General features: G+C 33.3%; 1 protein-coding gene across 1 annotated transcript in view; it reads left to right on the top strand.

The window, feature by feature from the left end:
• The window catches only part of LOC115448976 (serine/threonine-protein phosphatase rdgC), an 82,050-nt gene extending 56,132 nt beyond the window's left edge, over positions 1-25,918 (top strand). The window contains exons 4-15 of the mRNA XM_037441460.1: positions 2,543-2,633; positions 4,959-5,104; positions 5,834-5,998; positions 8,981-9,147; positions 9,290-9,326; positions 12,252-12,401; positions 12,777-12,857; positions 16,551-16,736; positions 19,014-19,269; positions 21,197-21,345; positions 23,869-23,971; positions 24,127-25,918. Of these exons, the coding sequence (XP_037297357.1) occupies positions 2,543-2,633; positions 4,959-5,104; positions 5,834-5,998; positions 8,981-9,147; positions 9,290-9,326; positions 12,252-12,401; positions 12,777-12,857; positions 16,551-16,736; positions 19,014-19,269; positions 21,197-21,345; positions 23,869-23,971; positions 24,127-24,344 (1,749 nt within the window). The 3' untranslated portion in view covers positions 24,345-25,918. The remainder of the gene's footprint in view (positions 1-2,542; positions 2,634-4,958; positions 5,105-5,833; positions 5,999-8,980; positions 9,148-9,289; positions 9,327-12,251; positions 12,402-12,776; positions 12,858-16,550; positions 16,737-19,013; positions 19,270-21,196; positions 21,346-23,868; positions 23,972-24,126) is intronic.
• Positions 25,919-26,349: the final 431 nt, after the last annotated feature.

Genomic DNA, 26,349 nt, shown 5'->3' with positions numbered 1-26,349 from the left:
ACACACGAGCAGGTTTGAGCTGGACTTTGACGGGATTATGTTGAGTTTTATAAGCTGGCAGACGACTTACTATTTTTATATGTAATTCCACTAATATACGAACACTAAGCAGTAAGATATGCAGACTTATGTACATAATGAAATAAAATCTTAGATAATTACATAATATAAAATCTGATGGCGATTAGCTAATGGTATTTAGAAAGAGTATTAAGAATGGTTTATGAATTCAGACGTACAGTATAAACTGTACGATAATATTACCGTAAATGGAGTGAATAGAGAATGAGAGGTTATCGGGAATAAAATGTCTTCTTGTGATTATTATACGTATTCCGTCAATTTTGATTTAGAGCTGGATTATTCGTAAATTGGTTTTAAACATAAATTAATGGTTTAAATAGGCCGAAAAATCTAAGTACGTAGAAGCTATACTATGCCAAAAATAAAGACAGCAAACAAGGTTTCGAATTTATAATCGATAATTTGCGGTCGAAACATGTCATATTCATGAGGTCGACTGGTGAGGCGCGGACGGCGGACGCGCATGGCTGCGTTTATTGGTGCACTGCTGATCACTACTATGATCATTGGGCGCTCATGTGCGTGCACAACCAACAAAGGCGTGAAAACAATGAAATTTATCATTTTAGGTTTCAAGTTTAAGTACAAAAGTAAAACAAGATTAAAGTTAAATTCGTTAGTACTTAGTTTGGTAGCATAACTCTTTTATTTTTTTCTTTATTCAAAGCTTTATTGCGGTTTTCAAGTAATGTAATAATTAAATAAGTACATTTTATCCACTTACAATGGTACCATTGTTAACTTGCTTTAAACATTTAGTATGGACCCTTGTCTTCTTTGTTTGTCTAGTTAATTCGACCGTGAGCCTCTTTGATTTAGAATTTAATTTCTTAAAATTTGCTGGAAAACCTGTAGGTTTATTTAACATTATGCATTAAAACCTATATACAGGGCTTTTAAGTTTTATAATCGTAAAATAAGCTGTTAAACAACGACCATATGTAGTCATATCTATGCATATTATAAAACAAAGTCCCCGTTTCTGTCTGTATGTTATCGATTTTCTCCAAATCTTATTATCGGATTTTTATGAAATTTGATATGGAGATAGTGTAAAACCTTGGGTAGGGTATGGCTACAAATACAGGGAAAAAATATAGTGGGATTTTTGTCCCGGAAAACTCCTTCACGTAGCCAAAGCCGCGAGCAAAAGCTAGTTTGAAATAAAAGTATTAGTTGTTCTTATAAATAAAAATTCGCGCCAAACATTTTGATATAGCGTTAAAAATGAAACCATATATTTATCTTCTTGAAAACAATTCTTAAATTTACTTATAAAATAAAAAGGGTAACTTTTGAACAATACAGGTGTAATTTAAAGTAATTAAAATTGTATTCCCTAAGGCAGGAATGGCGAACCAATGGTACGCGTACCAGTGACAAAATAATTCGGGCACGTGAATAATAAGCCAAACAAAGATATAGTTGGGTCATAAAAACGTCGCTAAAAGGGCACTCGTATATATAAAATCTGGATAGCGCGTTTCATGTCTTATTTTATTTTTGTTATAAATAATGGCACGTTAATCATTAAAGGTTTGTCATCCCTGCCCTAAAGCTTAGTACTAGACTACTACACGAAGAGAATTTGTCGAAGCGGCAACATCACACTTTCAGGCAGACATACACTTCATATTCGGACTAAACTATAAAATGATCAAAAAATCAGAAAACAAAAAACGGAGTTTTTGGTAAATATATTTGATAGTCAAAAATGATATTTGCCACAATGTTAGCACAGGTAAAGAAAAAGATGTAGTTTTATACAGTAACTCATTGTACAAAGACCCTGTGAGACAGATATAACCATCTATGGTTAACATGCTTTTGTTTTTATCAAAGATATACGTGAAGTGTCCACTTACTTGCCCTCTTTTGATTAAACTATTCATGTTATAAAATATATATGGCGTATAATATATTATATTTAAATGTGTGCTGAGTTTATAAAAAATACGTCGTTTTCTACTTTGTGGATTAGCATCCGCCCCCGACTGCGTTAAGTCGCGGTCGCATCAAAAGTTTTAATGAGTTCATACTGGTGTCCCGAAACAATACCGACACCCATAATTTGATAAACTTTAGTTTCAAGAAACTTACAGTATATTGAATGGAGATTAGCAAATTATTTTATAGCATATATATTTTTTGTAATAGAATAATGCGATGGGCATAATTATTTATAATTGTGAATAAAAATCTCTTCTCCGCATTAAAGAAATTAATTCATTTCAATTATTTAATTCGATCTACTATTTACTGCCCATATACGCTGCCGTCAATATTGGCTGTCGATCGACCAAGAAAGGAAATATACCACTATCATGAATAAATTCATATTTATTACCTAACATCCAAGCAATAAGGATAGATTTATAGGAGAATATTATTAATGATACTGTATTATTTATTATTGTTGTCAATGGCATTTTTTTTTAACAACGCTGTATTGTTACAGTTATATAACTTTTTCAACGCGCTATTGAGCCACATGAGGGACACCAGTGGGCGTCCCTCGTCGGAGAGAACCTCAAGGACCGCTTCTGTTTGTAAGTACACCGCGCTTTAACTAACTGGATTATACTTACGTCTCTGTAAATATCTGTGCCCAGGGACATTAGTTACACAGAGATATTCAAACTTGCAGCGTGCAAATACTAATTTGTTAATGTAATCTCTCGTTAATTTTGAATATTTAAATAAATCTTTTGATTCTCTTTAGTATTTGCTTCTAATTTGCGTCTTCGTTGATTCTATTGGGTTACAAAGTTTAAAATGGTAACCTATAAAAGAAACACATCTCTTGAGCCGAACGAACTATTTGTAATATTTTAATATCAGGCTATCACGAATACCTGTTGTATAAAATGCATTTTATCGGCACTGAAAAGATGCCCGGCATCACTCCCGTAGGGACGAGAGAGAGATGACCAATCCAAAAAAATCATATTTCCACTCACTAAATAGAACTATGTTATTTTTAGTTTACTCGATAATGCGTAAAAGCGATATTTCGTCCAAACTTAAGCTAAAAAGAATAAAAAATTTATAAAAATGTACCTATCTACATTTAAACAAAGCATAAAGGCCCCTGTATTAAAAAAAAATTGAGTAGTGAGATATGACAAAAAATTTTTATTAAGTGAACAGTTAAAGAAATAGATTTAACAGTCACTCAATATGGCGCTTGATTAACTGTTTCATCATGCATATTAAATTTGCACCAATATCTAAATTCGTCACTGCGTATTGTTCGCTCCAGCTTTGTTTTGCTTAATTTGGTTTATATCATAGTCTAAAAGCCTTTATTTTTGCATATAAAAATGTAAGCAATTAAGAGAGCAGACACGAAGAGTAGGTAGTCTTTTAAAAAGAAGTCGTTATAAATAACAATAGTTATTCTAAGTACCTACGCATTTGACGATTGCTTGATAAAATAAGCTGGTAGGAATCGTATACATTGACTTCGTAGTCAATGTGTACGGGTGCTCGTACACTTCACCACTGTGAGACAGTACTTATTAAAGATTTTAAACCTATAATGTCGGTTTCGCCGAGTTCAAATATTGTTTTACAAGTAGCAAGTGTCGACCATCGTCGGTACTTATCCATGAGGTTAAAGTTTCGTGATTTCTCCGAGCGTTCTGTAAAACAATATTTAAAAGTTTTTCTTCACAACACTTACGAAGTGTCAACCTAGGTTCTAAATCGGATTTTCTTTGTTGTTTGTTTGTCTTTCAAACTTTTTCGTTAAGTTTGCACCGGAGACGTTTAGATATCGAATTTTTAAACATAGTTGTAGTAGTCATGAAAGTTTATTTCGGCTGCCGATACCGTGTTATTTAATACAAATAAGATTATGGTCTCCAAGTCTTTGGGAATGGCATATGTTCAACAGCGGACTTCCAATGGCTGAAGAAGAGAAACATTTCTATATTTATTTTTTTCATGGATTTTTTACCCCTGGTTTCAGTTAGCAGCTTGGACCCTGCTAAAATACATTTTTTGTACGATTGTTATACATAGATGTATGCAATAGAATATCGATTAAGTTGATTTTGCTAGAACAGTTGATTCCTATTAGAATCGTTTCATTAAATTGCAAGTATTCACATGTTTTAATTGATGAGTATCACGGCGCTCAATACCGACATGATTTAACTGCATTGAACCAGTGACCTTTGCCACTTAATACAAATAAAACTAGGTCTTGGCTATTCTCGAATCGTTGACACAGAATCCTCGGATATGTCTCGACTGCGGTATAATTAATGAACGAATCCACCAGCGATAATAATTATGTGCACGTGAAAGATACGCCTTCACTATATTCGTGAATATTTCGAACCGTTATAAACATTATGTCTAGATGAATCGTAATATTTATGCTCTCGAACTTTAGCATTGCACTAGATACAACCACGCGACTCCCTGTTGTTTTAAAGCTATCTTTATAACCACAGTGACATCGTTACGTAATAAATAACCCAGCAAATATTCCTTTTCCCAAAACAAATTCCATCTGTCATATGTAGCCTTTGTAAACTGTGTGGATATTTAGTTCTATAGCTCACAGAATGCACTAAACCAAATATTTGGGAGTGAACTGATATCGGTCCCTATTTCGAATCAATAGTCGAACGCATGACCTTTCGTATTCAGCTACTCCATTCAGAAATATTTGCCACACATCGTGAATAACACCCACATTTATTCATTACATTGTTTCAGTAGAGTTTTCGCAAACTGGATAATGAATGACCAACAATGTTGAGCTGCTTCCGCAGTTAACAAAGCCTGTTATTTTTACGACCGAATTAAATTAAGAGTAATGGGAACATGTATAATTAAAAGCGAAAATGTTTTTTTTATAGTGGAACAAGTATTTTCGGAGGAGTCAGACGAAGGCGGGGGAGTGGACGAGACGGCGCCCCCCAAGCCCGCGCGCGGACCTGACATAGAGTTTCCGCTACAACGAAAGGATATTGACCTACTGATTGAGGCATTTAGGAAAAAGAAGGTATTTGGCTATTTAAGGCAAAGGAATTTTTACATGCATGACCAAATTGAGTTGTGTTTGTTTGGCTTATTTATATATTTAGTGGCATTTTAATAATGTTGAAGATTTAAGAGGGACAAACTTGACTAGTCTTCTTTTTTCCTTCTTTTTTACTTTAACATTAGGGGTATTTTAATAAGATTCTGAATATAAGACATAGTAAAGAATAGTTCCTGTAAGACGATTAAATTTCGGTTTAACGCCACAGCAGATGTCGACACAGAGTCGCAGAATTTTTATATTAATTCCTATTTCGCGTAGTATAGCGGTCAGCTCTTTGCTTCTCTGAGTAGCGATTTGGCGTTGATTGTTAATGTAATTGTATTTTGGGGCTAGTGAGAGAAAAACTTCTAGAAATCTTGTAACAATTTATATTTCTATTTCGGTAAAACTGATGATTTACATTTATAGGCCTAGGGTTGTTATTTAATTTGCATTGAACAACATTAAGAAAGAAGTATAACGGTTTTTGTTTATTATGTGTTCATACCAGGATTATTTTCGGAAAACCTCTCATTAAAACGTTATATTAATGATTTTAAAACAAATTGTATATAAAATGCCCGCAAAATAAATATTTATTTAGCTAAGTCCAGAACTGCGCCCATTAGTATAACTCGTAAATAAAATTTATCAGACAGAAATTTATCTCATGGCATCAATCTCTCATATTTATAAATATTTTAACAGCATCGTTTACACCCAAAACACGTGGCGCAAATATTAAAGGAGGCGACCCAAGTACTGAAGAGATTGCCTAACATTAATGTGGCAACGACATCCATTTCCAGCCAGATAACCGTGTGTGGAGACTTGCACGGGAAACTTGATGATCTACTTGTCATATTCCATAAGGTAAGTTCTTTTCTAGTATAAATATTCTTTTTTTAATATATACGCTCGCCAGTGGTAAACCTAATGTTAAGTCGTTATTTGTATTCAGCCAACAATTTACGGCCATTATGCAAGGGAAATCGAGGTCGGAGAAGGGATAGGTTTTATAATTCTCTGGGAAAGTCAGAAAACTCGCAAAATGGTAAACGGTTTCTGCAAATTCTTACTACTCCAGTAGAGATCAGTTATTCGTGTCACATTATGTTAACAACTCACAGTTACACGAAACAACAGTGAAAAGAAAAAATATGTCAATTTATATTTAACTACATAAATTCGCGGTGGGCAAATGTTTGTGTCGTTATTCAAACAGCTGAATCGAAGTACTCATGTCGGCATGGCGAGTACGTATTGTTAGGCATTTGACGTCAATGCATCGTATCGAACACCGCTCATATATAACCCCACTATACAGATCGCAGATTAATGATATCATTCAGTTCCAATTTCCTCGTTTGAAGTACCTCGCGAGGATGGCAAAAGTCCTTCTATTTTCAAGTGTCGTCGTTATCTATCATGATTGTTATGTGTCCATAAAACATAAAATATTAATTTCGAAATAAAATTCACATTTTTTATCGTTGAAATTATCGACAAGTGCAACGTCTACAGGTGAGTCGATGATGTGGACTCTTTTAAAATTATGTTATGTACGTAATTTAAGGTATGTTTTGGGAAAAAACTCATGGTGTATTTTACAATTGCATCGAAGTTTCCGTTGAGTGATAATTGTTTTCTTGGTACATCGGTCTAATAGATACGCTCATGAAATAGCGTTTCACTTTATGCTTATGAACGTAACAAAACCGCTCCTATAATTGGCTAACTATTGAAAACCTTTTATATTCTTCATTGTATTATCCGGCCAATGAATGCTATTGAGAGCAAAATTCTATTATAGTTGCATTTTTTAAAATAAATGTTACGGTTTAAGTTTCAACTGATCCAATTATTCATTAAGTGTATGATGCCAAACCAGTGTATAGACCATAAGATAAAATATTTGTAACATATATTCGTAAAAATACTGCGCGTAATATATCCACTTTCCTCAGGAATCTTTCATGTTATAAATAATAAAGTGAGTTCGGTTGTTCGTTCCAATCGAATTTAGCTGAAAGTCGAAGGGTTTGACCCGGCAAGGATTCTTTGTAGTATAAAAATAAGCTATATTTTAATTATTTCAATAGTACATCGACAGCGAGGGCCTTCGTTTGATAGTAAATGGGGCAATCTAAATGTCAGTATTTCCATTCGAAAGACGTTCGTTAGTTTAGGCCTAGGTATTATGCCATTTTATAGCGATAAATTTATCCGGTATCAAATTTTGGATATGAAAAAAGCATTGCTAAAGCCCAACCCGTGGGTATATTGTTGTTCTTCTGCTTATCTTTTCCGAAACATGGGTCAGCTTACCTGTTTTTTATTCGAAGGACTCCCCAAATAATTTATTTTTATATAACACAAATCGATTTAGCAGAATATAAACTATAATACCGAACACGTTTCAGTGAACAAATGTTATGACATTTAAACACCGTTGTAACCGGTAAACACTAATAGAAAACCAGGTCAAGTGACATCGTTATTCGGGTGTACCAAGTACGTATGTCGTATATATTGAGCTAGGATAGATACATTGAAGTCGTATTCTTGCTATTTTCCACAATAGCTCATTAGATGTTTGTGTCAAGCGGCTGGCGGGCTTTGGTCTGATCGTAGGTCAAGCCAAACATTGCCATGATGGGGAGCGGCACACGTCATATAATTGGTGCCGCGTCCACCACGGTATTTGATTGATAGACCGCCCGTTAAGCCGGATGACCTCATTAATTGGCAGATATTGTTTCCTACTGTTGATTCCGCTTTAATATCGTATTGTAAATGTTACTTGATTCGCGTTTTAATCCTATTGGTACAAATTTTAATTATCGTCATATATACATATATTTCTACTGTTGTTACTGCTTACTTCAAGCGTTTTTATTTTTAGGTATTATACTTGTTATCCTGAAGACTGCACCGAATCGCTTAGCATTTGCATCGAAACAAGCACCCAGTAAACGGAACCCACGACTTACGATGAACTTTCTCTAATATTTTACCTAGATTATATAGTGTCTGTGAGTGCTTGTAGGTAAATGTTGCTATAGCGAGGTGTAGACTCGTATTACTCTACAAAGCCTTAATGACTTTCTACGACAACTTTTAATTGTTTACGTACTGCGACTTCTAACCGACCAACTCCGATTAGCGAGTTATGTGGTAACAGAACTACAACTAGCTTAGGTGGGGACTCATGAAACTACAACTCCCCAGTTTTGTGAGCTCTATACAGGAACCAAACTTGAGTTTTTTAATTTTTGCCTTATTTCAACGCGACTCGTTGGAATGAGCCACTATTATGAGATTTTCACCACATGCACGTTGGCAGAAACGCACTATGTCCAGTATTTATTGCGACTACCGAAGGCACTCTACGTTCTTATTGTCATTATATACATATTTTAAATATCGATAAGTAATTAAGCTACGCAGAGCGCATTTAACATCCCTCATTACACACGTCAAAATCAACTAACGGCATTTTAATTGAAGAACCGTGACTCCGGGGAATAAGCTGCGTGTTAAGGATAATGATTATGTAACGGTGTTGGCTATCGATTAGTTGTACGTTGCGTAAGTGACCTTCGCTGCGGGCGTAGTTGCACATCTAAGGATTCACAAAATGGGACTCATTGCGTACATCCAGACGCCATAATTAGGCGTGACATTGGCTTGTTATTATGTACTAGATTCATGTTATTGATACATGAGATTGTTTAACATAAGAATAGGTAAAGGTTCGTCGAGTGATTAGATGAACAATTGATCATTATTTCAAAACAATATACCCAATAATAAGTACCTTGCCTTAATAGTCAATAATATTTCTGTACACAGAATGGTCTGCCGTCGCCCGAAAACCCATACATATTCAACGGAGACTTTGTAGATCGCGGCAAAAAGGGGCTAGAAGTGTTCCTTCTGTTGTTGGCATGCATGTTGGCGTTCCCGGGCGGTGTTTACCTAAACCGCGGTAACCACGAGGATCTTATTATGAATTCTAGGTGAGTTCTTATTATATTCAAGTCTTTTCTCTAACCTTATAAATATGCTAAACACAAACCATTTTTTTTCTAAAACAACGCGGATTTTCATTTTGCTCAGAAATGTACGTTTGTCTCAAATCATATGGTTACGTACTTTCAGGTACGGGTTTATAAAAGAAGTTCATATGAAATATCGGGTAAGTGGATTTCAGAGATTAACTTTGCGTGTTTTGTTGCCGTTGTTTGCTGTATGAGTTTTTGTGAGAGTATTTTTAGGAAACACTTTTTAAGTGATTGTCTACTTACATTTGGTTTAGCAAGCCTCAAATAAAATATATTATTGACGTTTTTAAAATAAAACAATTTTACGGATTTCATCGCGATTTACATTAAAATTTTCACGCGACGTTTCGAAGATTCTAAGTAATAGTTTTTTTAAGGTCTAACATTCGCGTAAACATAAGAAATTATTATTGACGTTAGTTCTCCTACACAGCTATTTCCACAGTCATTTGGTTAAGGAAATGTGATCCCGCACCCAAAAGGTCAACAGACATTTATTATCTGCTGACGAAATGTATGCGGAATAAACGATCCAGACCAAAAGTATATGCAAAGCAAGAAAGTTAAGTCGTTAGCTTGAGGAAACGTGCTCTTTCCACTTTATTGAATAATTTAAATACAATTTTAAATGATGCGAAAAAAGTTTACCTTACGTAGATAATATTTACATAGTTACTCCATCTATCTATAGCTAAAATGTCTCCGACTAACACGTTTAAACTAGAATATTAAAGTTTTTGATTACCTTAATGACTTTGGCTTTGGTATAATATCATTAGTTTGTAACAAGATGTTCTTACGTGACGGCTGAAGTCAAGAGCTCACTTAGCGTATCGTGGTGTGTCTCGCGTATTTCGTGTTACTCCATAGAGATGTAGTGCATGACGTATTGACGCTTGCAATAGACGCTCAAATAAAACATGCCAAATAAATATAATAAATACTTTTACACAACATTATTAGAGTCTAAATAGTGCTCATATAATTTATGAAAGTAGGGTCTGAAGTCTGAACTTAAAACCTGAAACAAGATTTTGGTTTTCAGTAATCAATATCTGTAGGTACTCCTGCCTTTGATCAGACTGTTTTAAATTTTGATAAATTTATCATAATTGTTGCCTTTTGAGAGTACACATGTACATAATAAATTATCATCAATCAGCTCCAATGTACTCTATTAAAATTGAATAAACTGTAAAAAATATCGACGATATAGCTGTAAAACTTACTTAATTTTGAACAAACTTCAAACTTTCCACAGTACTTACCACTTAGTAAGATATAAAACAAAATTAGTTAGATTAATAGACATGACGTGGTACTGTGAGGCAATGGCACGATTTAGAAAAAAACATTGAATCTCGCAAGATTTTCTACGTTAGCAGCATTTGTAAACACACTGAACGCATAAATATAGTGACCATCTTTAAAAACTGGTAGCCACTAACAATTACGACTTCTGTTGATGGAAAACACGCTAGCTTTTAACATACAAGTGGCACTAACTTGTTAATGTTGATTTCTATGAATCCTAATTTCTCTGCTAACATTGAGAGGGGGCAAGTGGGTCCTATTAAAATTTAGAACAAATACATAGGGAATAATGTCTGTTTATATTTGTATTTTTTATTTTATTATATTTTCGATATGGTCAATAACAAATTCCAATCGCGTAACAATTATCATCTTTTACGCAAGTGATTGAAGCGATTATCATTTGTTTTGTCGGATAAAACGATCCATTCAGAAACTTCAATCAGCATTAATCGCCATAGGATTAAGAATTGCGATTATAGTCAACGTGGAATCCTTTAGAAGTGCTTAAGACCTACTAATAAGTTTACGCACTAAAAAGATACTTCTTAGTCTTACATTTCTGATGGAGTGGTTGTAAATATGAATAATCGGAAAAAATGATTCTGGCTTTTGTAAGACTTCTCCATGTCATTCATAGCAATACTTGTACATTCAGTGAGAGAACACTGCGTATAAATATAAACCTATAATAAAATAGATTGAAATATTCTCGTAGAATATATGTAAAAAGATAGATTCTAGAAAAAATGATTCAAATGTTGGTGAAATAATTTCTTTCTAGAAATGTATTTAAAGGATGAATTGGCGCCATTAGTAATAGCTTTGGCATGACGTAATGAAAAACATCAATTCATTAGTGTCCATGGCGTCGCGCGTGCCAAATTACTGTCGTGATAATTATTTAACACACTTTCGATTTCTGTTTGTTTCATTGTATCACATGTAATGTCGACATGCTGATTAATTTATATATTTATCATGTACGATTACTAGTAAAGCCACCATACCAATTACTAGATATAAGCTGTCGTTCAGTTGGAATTAAATAAACATTAATTCTTAGAACGTTATATATATTTACCAGTCTAAATATACGAGACAAGTGATAAAGTAATCTTTTAAGCCTTTTGCATTAATTGGGGCGTGAACTAAAGTTATATATTTTGCTTTTTCAATAGTAACTATCTAATCAAATTGTTCTCTCTAAATTAATGTCATTCATTTCATTAAGCTATATCTAAGGTCCGAGAGTAAGCCGTCGTTACATTTGTACCAAAAAAATATAACTGCTAAAACATTCGATTTAAGGCAAATTCAGTTATAAAATTTCATTCTGTCCGGTCCAGCACTTTAGTAAACGTTAGGATAAATCCTCATTTATACAAGAAAATTTACTCAAACGACAAAGCTGAGAATGTTTCCGGAAACTCTCATTTTGTAATAGAATGTTGTTATATTTTCCTACTACATATCAAATATAATATACCTAAGAGTATAATATTACACGTCACGTTGTCTAGGAGAAGTTTGTTTAATATTTTCGGATGCGAACGCGAACTCTTCTTGTGTTACGGACACAGGCTTAACTTTTAAAAAGTTTGTTTGAAAGTTTCAAGTTCTCGATCATTGACCTAAATCGTCACATAAATTTGATCTAACTTTTCCTGACTCATAAACTTACTATAGTTGTATAAATATGTCACTAAACTACTAATACTAATATTTAAATTCGATTTTTACAGCACAATGCAGAGCGTCTATTGAAACTGATCGAGTGTGTATATCGCTGGCTGCCTCTAGGCACGATAATTAACAACAGAGTGTTTGTAGTACATGGCGGCATATCTGATACCACCGATCTTGACATGATACGCAGTCTTGAACGCGACAAGGTACACATCCCTATACTAAATGTTTTTAGCTAAGCTAATTGAAACAATTAGGCAGCTTTGTTACAAATTGTTACTGGCCTCACAATGTTTTGAATTAGGAACTCTGAATTAAAATTAATGGAAGTTACATGGCGGATAACAGACAAATTAAGGCAATTATCTTGTTACGGTAAAATTTAATGTGTTTTAGTTGTTATGGGTATTTTATTGCTTTTTCGTAAGTACAGATACTAAAGGTTTATTTTACAAAATTCGAGGTGTAATAAATTGTAATTAGTTAAGCTGATTTTATTTAAAATAAAGAAAACATTAAAGAGTTGTTTACTATGGACTGGCATATCAGTAAAATGAATTTATCAAGTTTAAATGTTTCAGTACGTATCTCTCCTGCGGCCACCTGTCATCGAGGGTTCCACCGCTGGCGCTGAGGCCATAGACAAAGTGGAATGGAAACAGGTAAGTCGAAGGTAATCAATCATTCAAGCCAGCTTGGTTGGTTATTGATTGATTTCATTGTCGACTTCTTGGCACCAGTCAGTCGATAGCCTATCGAAGTTCACTTGTCATGTCTTTGCCAATATTTTCGTATCAGTCAAGAGAATTTATGAACATTCTAGCATAATGATCTAGCATTGTTGTAAGTACAATGTATATGTTCGTAATCTATTTTATGTATTTTGTGCTTATATCATAATCATTGCTATACGTTTTTGTATTTATCTTAACGTAGTATTTAAAAATAGAGTATTTTTGAATAGTATTTTCAATTGAATTCATTCATTGAAATGCAAAAAAAAACTTTTTTGTATCATAACTGTTTTTGTTAATATTAACTAATGTATTTGATATCACATTATTTTTTTTTGGCGTTCATGTAATATTTAAAATTTGCTTGTATTTAATAACTGAAAACTAGCTTTTTTGAAATGCGGGTAGAAACAACGTTATGTAAGAAATATATTGATCTATTATAGGTACTTCTTTTGTTACTTCTAGTACGTGTTAGTTTGCCAAATTACAAGTCTGAAGCGCCAATGTGATAGCTGTATAAAAAGAAGTGATAAGTAGTAACCATGAAAGATAACGAGTACCTAACGTTGCCGCATTTCGTCAAAGATCAATTCTTTCATTCAAAAGGCACATCTCGCGAATCGGATAAATCTTTGTTGGAATTAGGAGCGTGTTTGAGATTATACCTACGTCTGTATCACAAAGGAGATTGTTTCGGTCTATATGGATTTCAGAGAAATAAAACGAAACATTTTCTCTATTTATATCACATACGGTTGAACGGAACCAACTTCATGGTTGGTTTGCGCTTGACGCTCAACAACGCGGAGTGTCGGTCTTCAAACCGGAAAGCCTTCGCAAACGAAACCGGCTCCACACTGTTGAGTATTGTTAAATTATTATGATATTAGAAAAACATTAAATACAATAAATTAACATTTAGACAGGAATTATTGTTTACACCAGCTAAACATATTTTTTCTATAAAATATTTTTTTAATAAGTGATGAACGCAAGCATTTATTTCATTCAGTCATTGTTATATTGCTCTCACAGCGACATCCACTAACGTGACGATGAGTTCATATTTAAAATGTTTCTATTAATAGCTTTAAAGTTTTGGCAGTACTGTCAAATAATTAATAACGTTCACAAAATTTGACGCTACATTATCCATAATCTGTGTTTAAAAATTTATGAATGAAAACCGTTACCTCCGCTGTTAATGATTGTGTGTTAACGTGGGTGTACTTTGTTGGAAGAAACTTCGTAAACACATTAAGCATGTTTGTCGTGACTGTTATTTGAAACTATTAAAAATATTAAAAAATATTTTTGACAAAGTTGGTAAATTGTGTTTTTTCGATTTCAGTTTACGATGCTTGTTGGATAATGACCCGAGGGTTTCGATACGTTCACAGCGGTTATTGAATGGGTTTGTCTCCGTTATTAGGTACATTCATGTTATTACTTTATTTCTTTTGGTGAGAAGCAATTTCACCAACGATCCTTGACGTAATACAATTTTCTTGGGTCGCACCCCGCGGAGTGTCACAAGATTAACTGAAGAACGTACCAAGATCGACGGCTTTATGAACTTTCCGTCCCAAAGGGTAGTTCTTCTTGTAATTTGTTGCCTGTTTCGGACAGTTTTTCGATTTGAGTAATAAACATTTCGCAGTTGAGTGGTCCCGGCTGTTTTGCTTTACAACGTATTTAATGAGGGTAATGATAAATAACCATTCTTGCGGAAAATTAACGTTTTCGTAATAATTCAGGTTTAATATTAATTATAAAATGCAATAAACATTGATAATTCGTTTATTGTGTAACTGGCATAAATAATATGGGGATACAAGGATGACCCTTTATATTTTATGAAATATGGAAAATAATATTATTGCCACATGCATGACACGTTTTGCTATCGCAACAACTTAATTAAAGTATTGATAATTATAGAAAATGTTGCGTTGCATTATTATAGCAGTTTTTTTTTGTGTATTCTGTGTTTATTCTCCCTTGTTACGTTACGACTTATTCCAAATAAAACCAAAACGCTGATGTGCGAAACTATGAGAGCATCCAGTTTTTAAAAATCAAAGATATAGTTGCAGATATAGATTTGAAACCATAATTAATACCATTCTAACATAATGATGAAATCAGTCCAAAAAAGGTTAAGTGGCAATAAAATATATCACTGTACAGATTTAAATTTATTTTCCTCTCTCCCTACGCTTGGTCCATATTTTCTACCGATTGCTACTTAACTTCAATTACCCCACACCCATTTATATCGGCAACAGCGAGACTCACTTAAGGTTCTCCCCGTAGCGAACGGCCTTGAGCATTCGTTCCATACATTTGCGGCGCATAATTACTGGCGGGAATATGCAAAGATTTACGAAAAATTGCTTTAAAAATCAATAACAATTAAATATCAAAAGGTTTCTTCTCAAATATTCATTTTATAGTGTCGGTTGCAAATTAATATGATGTGTACATTAGAAAAAGATGCACAGAATCAACATTTTTAGTGGCACTTTCACTACGACATTAATGAAACAATATCTAAACTATAAAAAATATTAAACCAAAGTAAATAAAACTTGTTGTAGAAATATGTTTTATTTTTGTATGTATTATAAATTTCCAATAGGTTGTAATATTATGGTTACCGCGTCGTTCACTTAATGAGAACTACATATACATAATTAGAACTTTAATAAACACACACCAACTAATATGCATAAATCCACGACAGTGTGCCCAGAGTGATTGGACGCGGCAAATATTGCACTCAGTTAGTTAGAAACTGTAATAAAATATTGAAGTCGTATATTTAAGATTATATTAATCATAATGACTAAATATATTTCGTGTCTTTGATCATAGTTGTGCTAGTTAAAGCCATTCATTCCTTTAAACGTGGTCTTCAGACATTTACCAGCTATTCACAGCGATTTATGTCGACTGCAATGATATAGCTTTCACGAGAAATCTTCACGAGCTTTATTGTTTATGTACGTGCTTTTTGGTAATAAACCAGTCTTCTCAATTTTGGATAAATTTATTTTGATTACCTACTTGTTCAAGAACTACACGTTCTATTTTCTGTTTGCAAATTGATAATATATTTCGGGAACCTTTCCTTTGGGTTTGATCGTGGGCGGATGCCGGACACAAAAAGGTATATGTAGTATGTATACAGAATACATTATTATATTATTGTTATATGGAGTCGGTATTAAACCGTTTTTTATAAAAAATGCAGGTTGATATTAAAAAAAAATGTATCATTTATTAAGTTTTATCATTTTCCCAGTTGAGTCAGTATACTGTATTTGATGAATATTTTTTTTTATCGGAAAGACAAATTCACTATATTATATTCGTGTCGGGAAATGGAGTGGCATCCAGATAGACTATCGACTGACAAGCGATGATTATCTCTTACCAGTCGGCACAATTATGCCGGCTTGTTCAAAATCGGATAAACCTGATTCTACAAGGAGACATATTTACATGGGTCATTGTGATGGATTTTATACGTTGTGTCCGGATGTCACTATTATTTATTATGGAAACCTTTTATTTTTTTCCAAGTGAGGATCATAAATGTATAATATTCTGCAGGTATTCGATATATTGTGGTCTGATCCACAATGTATTGGTGGATGCGTGGCCAACGCTCTTCGGGGCGCAGGCACATATTTTGGGCCAGATGTGACTGCGTCTTTCCTACAGAAGAACAAGTTGAGTTTCATCGTCAGAAGTCATGAATGCAAGCCCGGAGGATACGAGATAATGCATAATGGAAACGTACGTATCATAAACTAGCTTTTGAATTATGCTTCCGACAGACTTTGTAGTTTATCTTGAGTTAGTAATATAAAGTGAAAAATGTAAAATGTACACTTCGTACTTTAATTAAAATGACACCTAATCTTTCTCTGTGTGGGAGAAGAACAACCTGTGTTTTTCTAATGAATCTTTTGTCTCTATACTGGTCAGTAAATAATTGTATCTTCATAGTATAGTAGCAAAGATAAAATTAGCTCGGATAACAGAAACATAGCGTGTGGATGGTTTATGTAACATCATATTGTGCTCGCCAGTAGGTACTTGTGTGTGCCATGGACAGTGCAGAGAATAGACACACACATCAGCGCGCTTAAACTCAATTAATTAAATAAAATACTAGGTATTATCAGAGTAAATAGATAATAATATAATAATAATAATATCAGCCCTGTATTATATACTTGAAAAGCGGCGATAGCCTAGTTGGGTGAGGAACGGACTGCCGAGACGAATGTCCGCAAGTTCAAATCCCAAGGGCACTTACGTCTGAGTTTTCTAAAAAATCATGTGTGTATTCTTTGTGAATTTATCGTTCGCTTTAACGGTGAATGAAAACATCGTGAGGAAACCTGCACATCTGCAATAATACAGGGCTGATATTATTATTGTTATATACTTGCCCACTGCTGAGCACGGGCCTCCTCTACTACTGAGAGGGATTAGGCCTTAGCCCACCGCGCTGGCCTAGTACGGATTGGTAGACTTTACACACCTTCGAAATTCCTATAGAGAACTTCTCAGATGTGTAGGTTTCCTCACGATGTTTTCCTTCACCGTTAAAGCGAACGATAAATTCACAAAGAATACACACACGATTTTTTAGAAAAGTCAGAGGTATGTGCCCTTGGGATTTGAACCTGCCGACTTTCGTCTTGGCAGTCCATTCCACACCCAACTAGGCTATCGCCGCTCAAATAAGTAAATAGATAAGGCACTGCTTAATTCTTAGAAATAACTTTTATATATGTACTTAAGGTAACGGAACACTTGAAAGTCCACCTAATTTTATGATCTTCATGACGAAATATAAAGTATAATCGTTGATTAAATTACAACACATTATAAAATTTAAAAATAAAATAATTACCAACAAATAGTATGTTTTTGCACTATAATATAAAAAAAATGCAAAGTTATGGATGATTTACATAAACCTTATTAGGTAACCGGGCTCTTTTCGGTCTCATTACCTTTAAAAATGACGTTTAAAAATATTTAGTTATACTTATTTCATATATGTTTGTGCTTGGCATTACGTGAAAATTTAAAGTATCCAATTTGTCCCTATACAGCGACACCTTGCCTTGCCTCTTCCGACCGGAGACAAAATACGAGTAAATCAAAGCGAAATGTAGGCCATTTTCATAGGCGTCGTTTATAACATTTCCTTTTACGTTATCTTATAATCATAACGAATGCTCTCTTGTTGCCTGTACCTACGTTGATTTTGAATAGAACCACCAAGTTAAGATTAAAATGGATTCGCTGTGAGAACATCAGCGTAAACCCATTTAACTTAAGGGGCTATTGTTCAGCGTATTTGTATTATGAATACGCGTGTGCAGTCCTGAATAAACATACAGCGACTGTTTACAAATGGTATTATATACAAGTAATCACGCGTCCTAGCAGAAATTTCGATTTTACTATTTAGTATTACCCAGATTTTCACGTGAACATCAAAATACAGTGAAATCTTTAGCGCTTTGTTTTGCATTTTCATAAATAAAATTTTCACTAAATTATGAATTGTTACGATTGAAAATGTGATAAAAGTGACAATACAAAGCTTCTAGTAACATATTTGGTACATTATAGCCTGCAAATTTATTTGTTGCTTAATACACATTTGTATGCAAATTCATGCAGCTCTCAATAAATTCTTCTTAAGCTGATATTGGTTTTATGTCTCTCCGAACGGCGATATATTTTAACGCAGCTCAGACCTGGGGCTCGGTCTACTGTAAGTTATGTATATTCACTCGTATTTGGGCAGGTGTATCCATCATTCGTTGGCAAACTGGAAGCCTTGGAAGAGGATAAATATCTTTATAGAAGGTTGGGTTTAATACGGCCATTTTGCAATACACGGACCCTGATATAGCCCGAGACTCGTAAAACACCTGAACCTTCTTAAGTTCTTATAAATGTATGAAATAAAACTATGTAAATCTCCAACGTGTCAAACCATTTTATCGTAGAAATATTTTTAGTATAAAATATTTTTTCTTGCAGGTAATAACAATATTTTCTGCGTCCAATTACTACGAACTGGGTTCTAACAAAGGCGCATACTTGAAACTTTGCGGAAATTCACTAGAGCGACAATTTGTACAATACACGGCAGCCGTATCCCGCACTCGACGTTTGACGTTCCGCCAAAGAGTGGGCCTCGTGGAATCTTCTGCTATGAGGGAATTACACAATCAGATCATAATGGTCAGAAGATCACTGGAAGCTACGTTTCGTAGCATGGATTTGGATCAAAGCGGTAAGTAACCTTTGAGCAACTGATGACACTCATGTCTGCGGTTTTTAATTAAAGAACGTACAGACAAAGCAGGTAATAACCATTTGGAGAGACCCTCATGTAAAGGATTATCAGTCTTTATGTGGGTCGGATTTTCTGCGTCACTTATTACGCTGTATGTGTGTGTCGACGACTGCTATTTAATACTACAAAATTATAATTTTAATGAAGAATTCTTGAACTTATGAATGGTATTTGTATCTGTGTATGTATTTATCGTCGTATGTTAATACTTAGAAGTGTTTTTATTAAGAATCTTAAGTATTTATCATGTGTTTGATTATGTTCCGTAGAATGTACAGAGTATTTTTTATTTAATTATGTAGGGTCCAATGTTCCCACAAAACTAACGTGTGATTTGTGGTTCAATCAAGCATTCATCCTATAACAATCTGTTTAAATTGTCTGATTTGTATAAATTAGGAAATTATTGGCATACTACTACGGTTTAAACTATTGGAGTCTATATCAATATAACTGCGTCGATTTATTAATTTACTAACTTAACCTGATAATAACGTTCATGACGTTAAATTGTGTCATAATTTGTATTTTCTTTATAAAAACCTCGCCCGGAATCTGAATTGCCATAAAGAATATGGACCTTCCTACATTAAAATCATTGTTTGTTAACCAAATACGTTTACAGTGGAAATTGAGGAAAATGTTTGTTTACGTTGTATGAAAGCGCCGAAAATACTCTGCAATGTAGTCATTATGATTGATTAGTTGGCACAAAATCTTCTCAAACAAACACACATTATGCCTTTATCCTTGGCGAGTAATCAGAGGTACAACCAGGGTACCCACTTTATGTAATTTACTTTGCTGAATCAAGTATATTCTATGCCATTATGTGTAGGGGGCGGAACTATCGTCAAATCGGAAATGAATTCCACGCTCTGGGTTAATACTGACTAGAGCCGACTTGGCGAAAAGTAGGTGCCCTGGTTGACCCTCTGCCTACCCCTTCTGGGATGAAGGCGTCATGTGTGCGTGAGCTCATTTAGTTGCTGAACTATTTAGTTGTTAAATTTGTATTGATTTTCTACGTATTTTTTTCTTAACTCATTGAACATTGAAATCTAGGAAGACTATTTATAATAACTGTCAATTATAATAGTGAAGATGAAAAATGCAAGTAGTAAATTGATGTCCACATAGTTGATTTACTAGCGAATGGTAGGAGTGTTTTTGAGGTAGGTATAACAGTGTGATAAGGGTTGACATTGTCGCCGGCATTACGAGAACTTTGTGGTTATTTGCTTTTTAACGAGAATCATAACAAGGTTTGAAGAGATCAGTCTGTTCTGCTCAGCACATTCATGTATCAAATTAATCATAATGTCTAGTAAAGAGTTCTGACTACTTTAATTTTAATCTGAAATTGCTCATCATAATGAATTTTAAGTAATTCAACTTAAGTTCTTTACCATATTTACCCTTTTTCATAAAAAGAAATATCAGTTAAGATTAAACCTTGCAAAAATATATTTAAATTTCTTTATAAAACATAAATTGTTTATGGAAGTAGAAGAGATTTCATTTGAAAGGCTCCGAGCTACGTGCTCAAGGGACGGTACATTTATCTTCGTTAACTTCATTAACACCATGGAACAATATCAAGATAATATTTGTGAAAAATTAGAGTCTGCTTGTTTGCGATTTATTATAGAATCCTTGTAACGTATTTGAACACTTTATTTAAATTAATTGTTCATCCGAAAAAGAATTGCTCAAATTTATATTCTCAGTTAACTTAATTGCTTAACTTCGACATAGTTGGCGAATGTTTGCGATATAAAGATCGCAATAAAATATATTTTGCTTTTAATTTGATACACGAATTTTAGAGAATAGCTATTGTATTTATATTTTGTGTATGTAGGTTACATATCGATCGGCGACTGGTGCCAAGCCATGGAGGAGACCACACATCTAGGACTGCCTTGGAGGATGCTGAAGGATAAACTCGTCCGCACTGACCCTGACACTCGTAAAGTGCGTTACATGGACACTTTTGAACTCAGCACTACAGTAAGTTTTGTTCAGTATTATTATTTTAATTGATGACCGCCAAAGAGTTATGATTATACAGCGCAGACATTGGAAAGATTGCCATAAAAAAATTTCATGCGATGGTTACTCAATCTTCCGCCGAATAGCAAAAAAGCAATGTAAAATACTTCATATTTTTTCCATTTCGTGATTTGCATATTTTTAATGCGCATATTAGCATATTTTCTATAAATATGTTATTTTTGAATTAATATCTAAGGACATTGTGACATCTCGTCTCACAGACATTTAAAATACGACAATGACTTATTACCAATTGGTAATAACTTTCAGAGCACATTTTTGGTTCTGATGTCCTTCTATAACTAATTATACTATTTAATGTATTTTATCTCCTAAAGTAATTATAATACAATGAAAATATTACGAAAGAAATCGCAGCTGTCTTTATGTATCAATTTTATACACAGAAAAAAATATGCAATGCTTACTTTATAAAATATTCATTATGGATGTTTATTGCTCTTATTAGTTTATTTGAATTTACAAGTAAAATCGATTTTTTAATTACGTGAAAACAGCCTGTTAATAAGGTACGAGTATATTTGAAATTGGATGCTCTTAAATGAATTAGTTCCGATCCGCAATAAAATATTTTTCGGTTATCTATTTGCTTCTTAAACTGAGGTATTCCTTTGATCAGTTATTCTATTACTTTTCGGCTGGCATTTTATAAAGTAGAATCTAAGGTGTCTTGTACAGATGTCTCTATAAGGGAAAGATAAATCTAATATTAATGGTAAACATTTTTATAACTCAAGGTTGACGAGTGATGGATTGGCTCTTTTTTGTTAAACAGCGTTTACATATTGGGTACAATTTATATAGAGTTATATATTAATAAAATGCAATTAGTACTTAGGTGTAACAAATTCTAAGTAGATAAACCAAGACATGCACAATAACTTTCCCCGAAATGCATCTCGAATTTAAGATTGAAGTGAAAAGAGATTATGTAAGCGGCATGTATTTATTTTGGCGACGGTAAATATAAGATTATGAATATAGTTCCATGACTTATGTTGATGTCGATGTTTTATGGATATTAAATCTAAACAAATATGAGTACGTTCTTAGTGCCATCTTTCTTGCAAGCTAATTAAAATTTACATTAAAGTTTATAAGAACTAAACCATATATTTTTATTAATTAAGTATATTCGAGAACTTGACGCAATATTTCGTTGTCTCTAAAACCCTGTTCGTTTTGCGAAAGCATCGTATTATAAAAACAATGACGTAATCATATGGCATACGAAATTCGTACTTGGAATAGCCTTTTAGTATAATTAAACTGTTTACGATTATGATTCACTGTACTCAATTGGAGGGTGTGTACTAGATATGCTCTTTTCTTTATTAGTCTACTAAAGTCTTACTATCAGTTCGCAGTAGTTTAGGCAAAGAAGCGTAATGAATATAAATAGAAGTATTTGATTGCGAAATAAATTGTGTAACGTCTGATAAAACATATCACGTATTCGAAACCCTGAGGGCAGATATTATAATAAACTTTAATGAAAGTTCTGTTAATAATACCTATACATTAAAGGTTCGCATCGAACAGGTCACTTTCATTAGTTTATGTTAATGAGACATGCAATAACCAGCACTTTTTTAATTGAATATTTAATTAAATTTTATAATGCTTGTAGCTTTTGCTCATGGCTCCGTCCGGGTGAGTGGCGTGGAATGTTTTCTGTTTATTGCTTACATATTCGTGGTTATTATTTTATATAAATGTATGAAGAATAATTTTATCTCGTAAATTTACTAATATCCAGAAAAAATCAATTTCATGATCTTTATAGTGTCATGAATTTCATGTTTGATTCGTTTATAAGACAATAATTCTTAGGACCTGTTTCATTAGTTATAAGTAAATTTTATTTGTCAGTTATTGTATTAAACAACTAATAAATATAGGACTCAGATTATTACCAATTATAATGTGTGAACATACATTGAGTGATTTTTGTATTTCGTTAAGAAATACATTTATGTAACTAATAGTATTTACTCAGAAGTTGTAAAAGAGGCCCTTATAGTTTTATATTAAACCGTAAAATTATCTGAGTAGCAGCTAACAGTACATATGAGAGGTTGCAAAATATATTTGATGTATTTACTAGACGACACCCTCTTTGTTTTATTCGGATTTATGTTTTGTTCGCCGGTCTTACGACTCAATATTCATGTGTATAGAGGCTTTCTAAGATATACGCCCTACATCGGCATATCCATCAAAATCACGCGCTCACTCTCTTAGGTGCCTTATGGATCTCTCCGGGTATCTGAGGCAAAGACTGCTAATAAGGCGATCACAGCCGTACTTTCTTGCTGACGCTGAGCAGCCTGTCTCCAATTATGAGGAAGAGCTCAGAAGCCGAGCATGAAAGCATAGCTAAATAGGCGTTTATTTTCTTTGAAAAGCGTGGTACATTTAGCTATTCAATTAACAGTTGTAAAATGTCTATTTCAGAGACTCGGGCGAAAAACTGACACTCCAACAGTCGTTGAGACGCTTTACAAAAACAAAAGAAGTTTGGAAGCGATTTTCAAAATTCTTGATAAGGATAATTCAGGTGCGTAAACAAACAACTTATGTTAAATTTAAACTTAATTTTTATAGTGATTAGCTTGTTGCTAGTTGAATTATTTTATGTCTTATTTATGTTATAAAAATTGTTTTCGAATTTCTACCAGTATATTATATACTTATATTATGAACGTATTTCAGGTTACATAACCCTAGAGGAATTTTCTGAGGCTTGTCAACTAATTGGAAAATATATGCCCAACCCAATGACCCAAGAGCAATTAGTTGACATTTGCAGGCTTATGGATATAAATAAAGATGGTCTCGTTGATTTGAATGAGTTTCTGGAGAGCTTCCGTCTCGCAGAAAAGAGTTTGCATGAAGAAGAACACGAGTTTGCTGAGATGCAAGCCACTTGACAGGAGCTGGACCGTCGCCCAAGCAGAACGGCGGTCGATAAACATGAGACTGGGCTCGAGATTGAAATCCTCAAACTTGATGACAATGAAGAAGGCAACACGGGAAAAAACAAGAACGGACAAGCCAATTTACTGGATGAATGCGTCCCTGGCGCCTCTAAAACAATGGAAGACATCGAGTTAATCGATTATGAGGATATTAAGCGACCTGGCCTATTAGAAAGTGATATTTAAAGTTTTATAATGCTTCACTGCCTGCCTTTAAAAGATCTTGGAATTTTATGTACCCTTGAAAAGATTTTATATTTCTATCGACGTAATTTTACTCGTTGTTCTTATATTATGTTAATGTGTGATTCTGTTTTCGTCTGCGGGGTTTTAATCTGTTAATATGATCTGTAACGGTTTGATATTGTTTATTATTTATTCTTGTATAAGTATAAAAATTCTAACATTCTTGATGTATTCAATTATAACTTTCCTAAAATCTCAATGCTCGAGATGTATTCTAATAACCTTTTTAGATACTATGACATAAAACCTATTGGAACTTAATATAGCTTAGTCTATTTTCATATTAAAATTCATTTATAAAATTGGTGCCAATTAAAAAGAAATATAAGATAACAAAATTCTACAATGGTCAAACATTATTTAAATTTATATTGTGTGAGATGAGATCAATTAACGAATGGGAACAATGATATCGATGATTATAAGGCAATATATATTACCTATATACTTAGTCAGAATCAGTATATTTTACACAATTCGGAAAAGTTTTTACTCAATTATATTATTCAGAAAATATCGTCTTTCTGCTAAATGTAACATTTCACCATTTGTGGTTATTAATACATAATATTATGGAAATTCTTTCTATTCTAGACTAAGTCTGTTAGATTATTAAAATATATCTTTTGAATTCAAATTCATATTATATAGTATATCTATAAATTAGCGTGTGTAATAATCAATTGTAGATGAAGATGTATGCATACATATCTTTATATTCAATCATTAAGCATTCCAATCTATATTTATAAAATTAAAAACAGATTTATATCATCTGAAGTATGTAGAGTAATATAAAGTGTTATATGCATAAAATGAGAAAACATTATGTTCTTGTATTTACAAATTCGTAATGTTTAACTAGACGCTTTGGATTTTGGTAATAATTAATGGCTTAAATATGAAGTGCTTTTTGGGAAATTATGAAACTTAACTTTTAGATAACTGTATAACGTAAAACTTATTTGACAATCTGTACTTTCAAAGATTTCGCTCGGTGAATAGGTAAATCGAAACAGTATTAGCGTATTCGATTTACGCAATAAATATATTTAAAATACTGTTACTTGTCACCCAATAGCATTTTCAACTATAAATAAATACTCATATTTTATAAACAATGTAATTAAATACTATATTTCGCTCTCGGAATTTATGAAATTCTTATTTTAATTTTATACTGTACTACTTTATCTTAAAATTTTTCTCACTATTACGATTCTCTAGCTAATATATTGTGTATTTTTAATATTATTGTCCAATAAATTGTGATATTGCAACGTAATTTGTTTTATTCACGTCCATATCTGAAAAAAATGCTGATAACAATTCGATACCTAAATGGTAAACATCTAAGAGTGAAAATCTAATGAATGCATGTTACATGCGTACGAGCGTATGCGTCTATCCGCTTGTATTTCGCTCATAAGCTGCAAGCACGCTCGTGCGCCAAGCACGAGTTAATATGCCGCGCGGTGGAGAAGTGTAGCTACTCTATCATACAAAAAATCCACGGCACGGTGTTGTGCTCAAGTTCTTTACCGACTAATATACATATCTTATGACAAGATATAGCAGGTATTAATAGAGACGATACGATATTACGATATATATACGATATTAATAGAGCGCGCTAGCTGCACCCGCACAATATGACCGTTCCTAAACACCCATCAAAAAACATGAGAAACTATATGAATAACTCGAAGAA

This window comes from Manduca sexta, chromosome 22 (genome assembly GCF_014839805.1).
Source record: "Manduca sexta isolate Smith_Timp_Sample1 chromosome 22, JHU_Msex_v1.0, whole genome shotgun sequence".
NCBI lineage: Eukaryota > Metazoa > Arthropoda > Insecta > Lepidoptera > Sphingidae > Manduca > Manduca sexta.
This window is presented reverse-complemented; position numbering and strand designations above follow the sequence as displayed.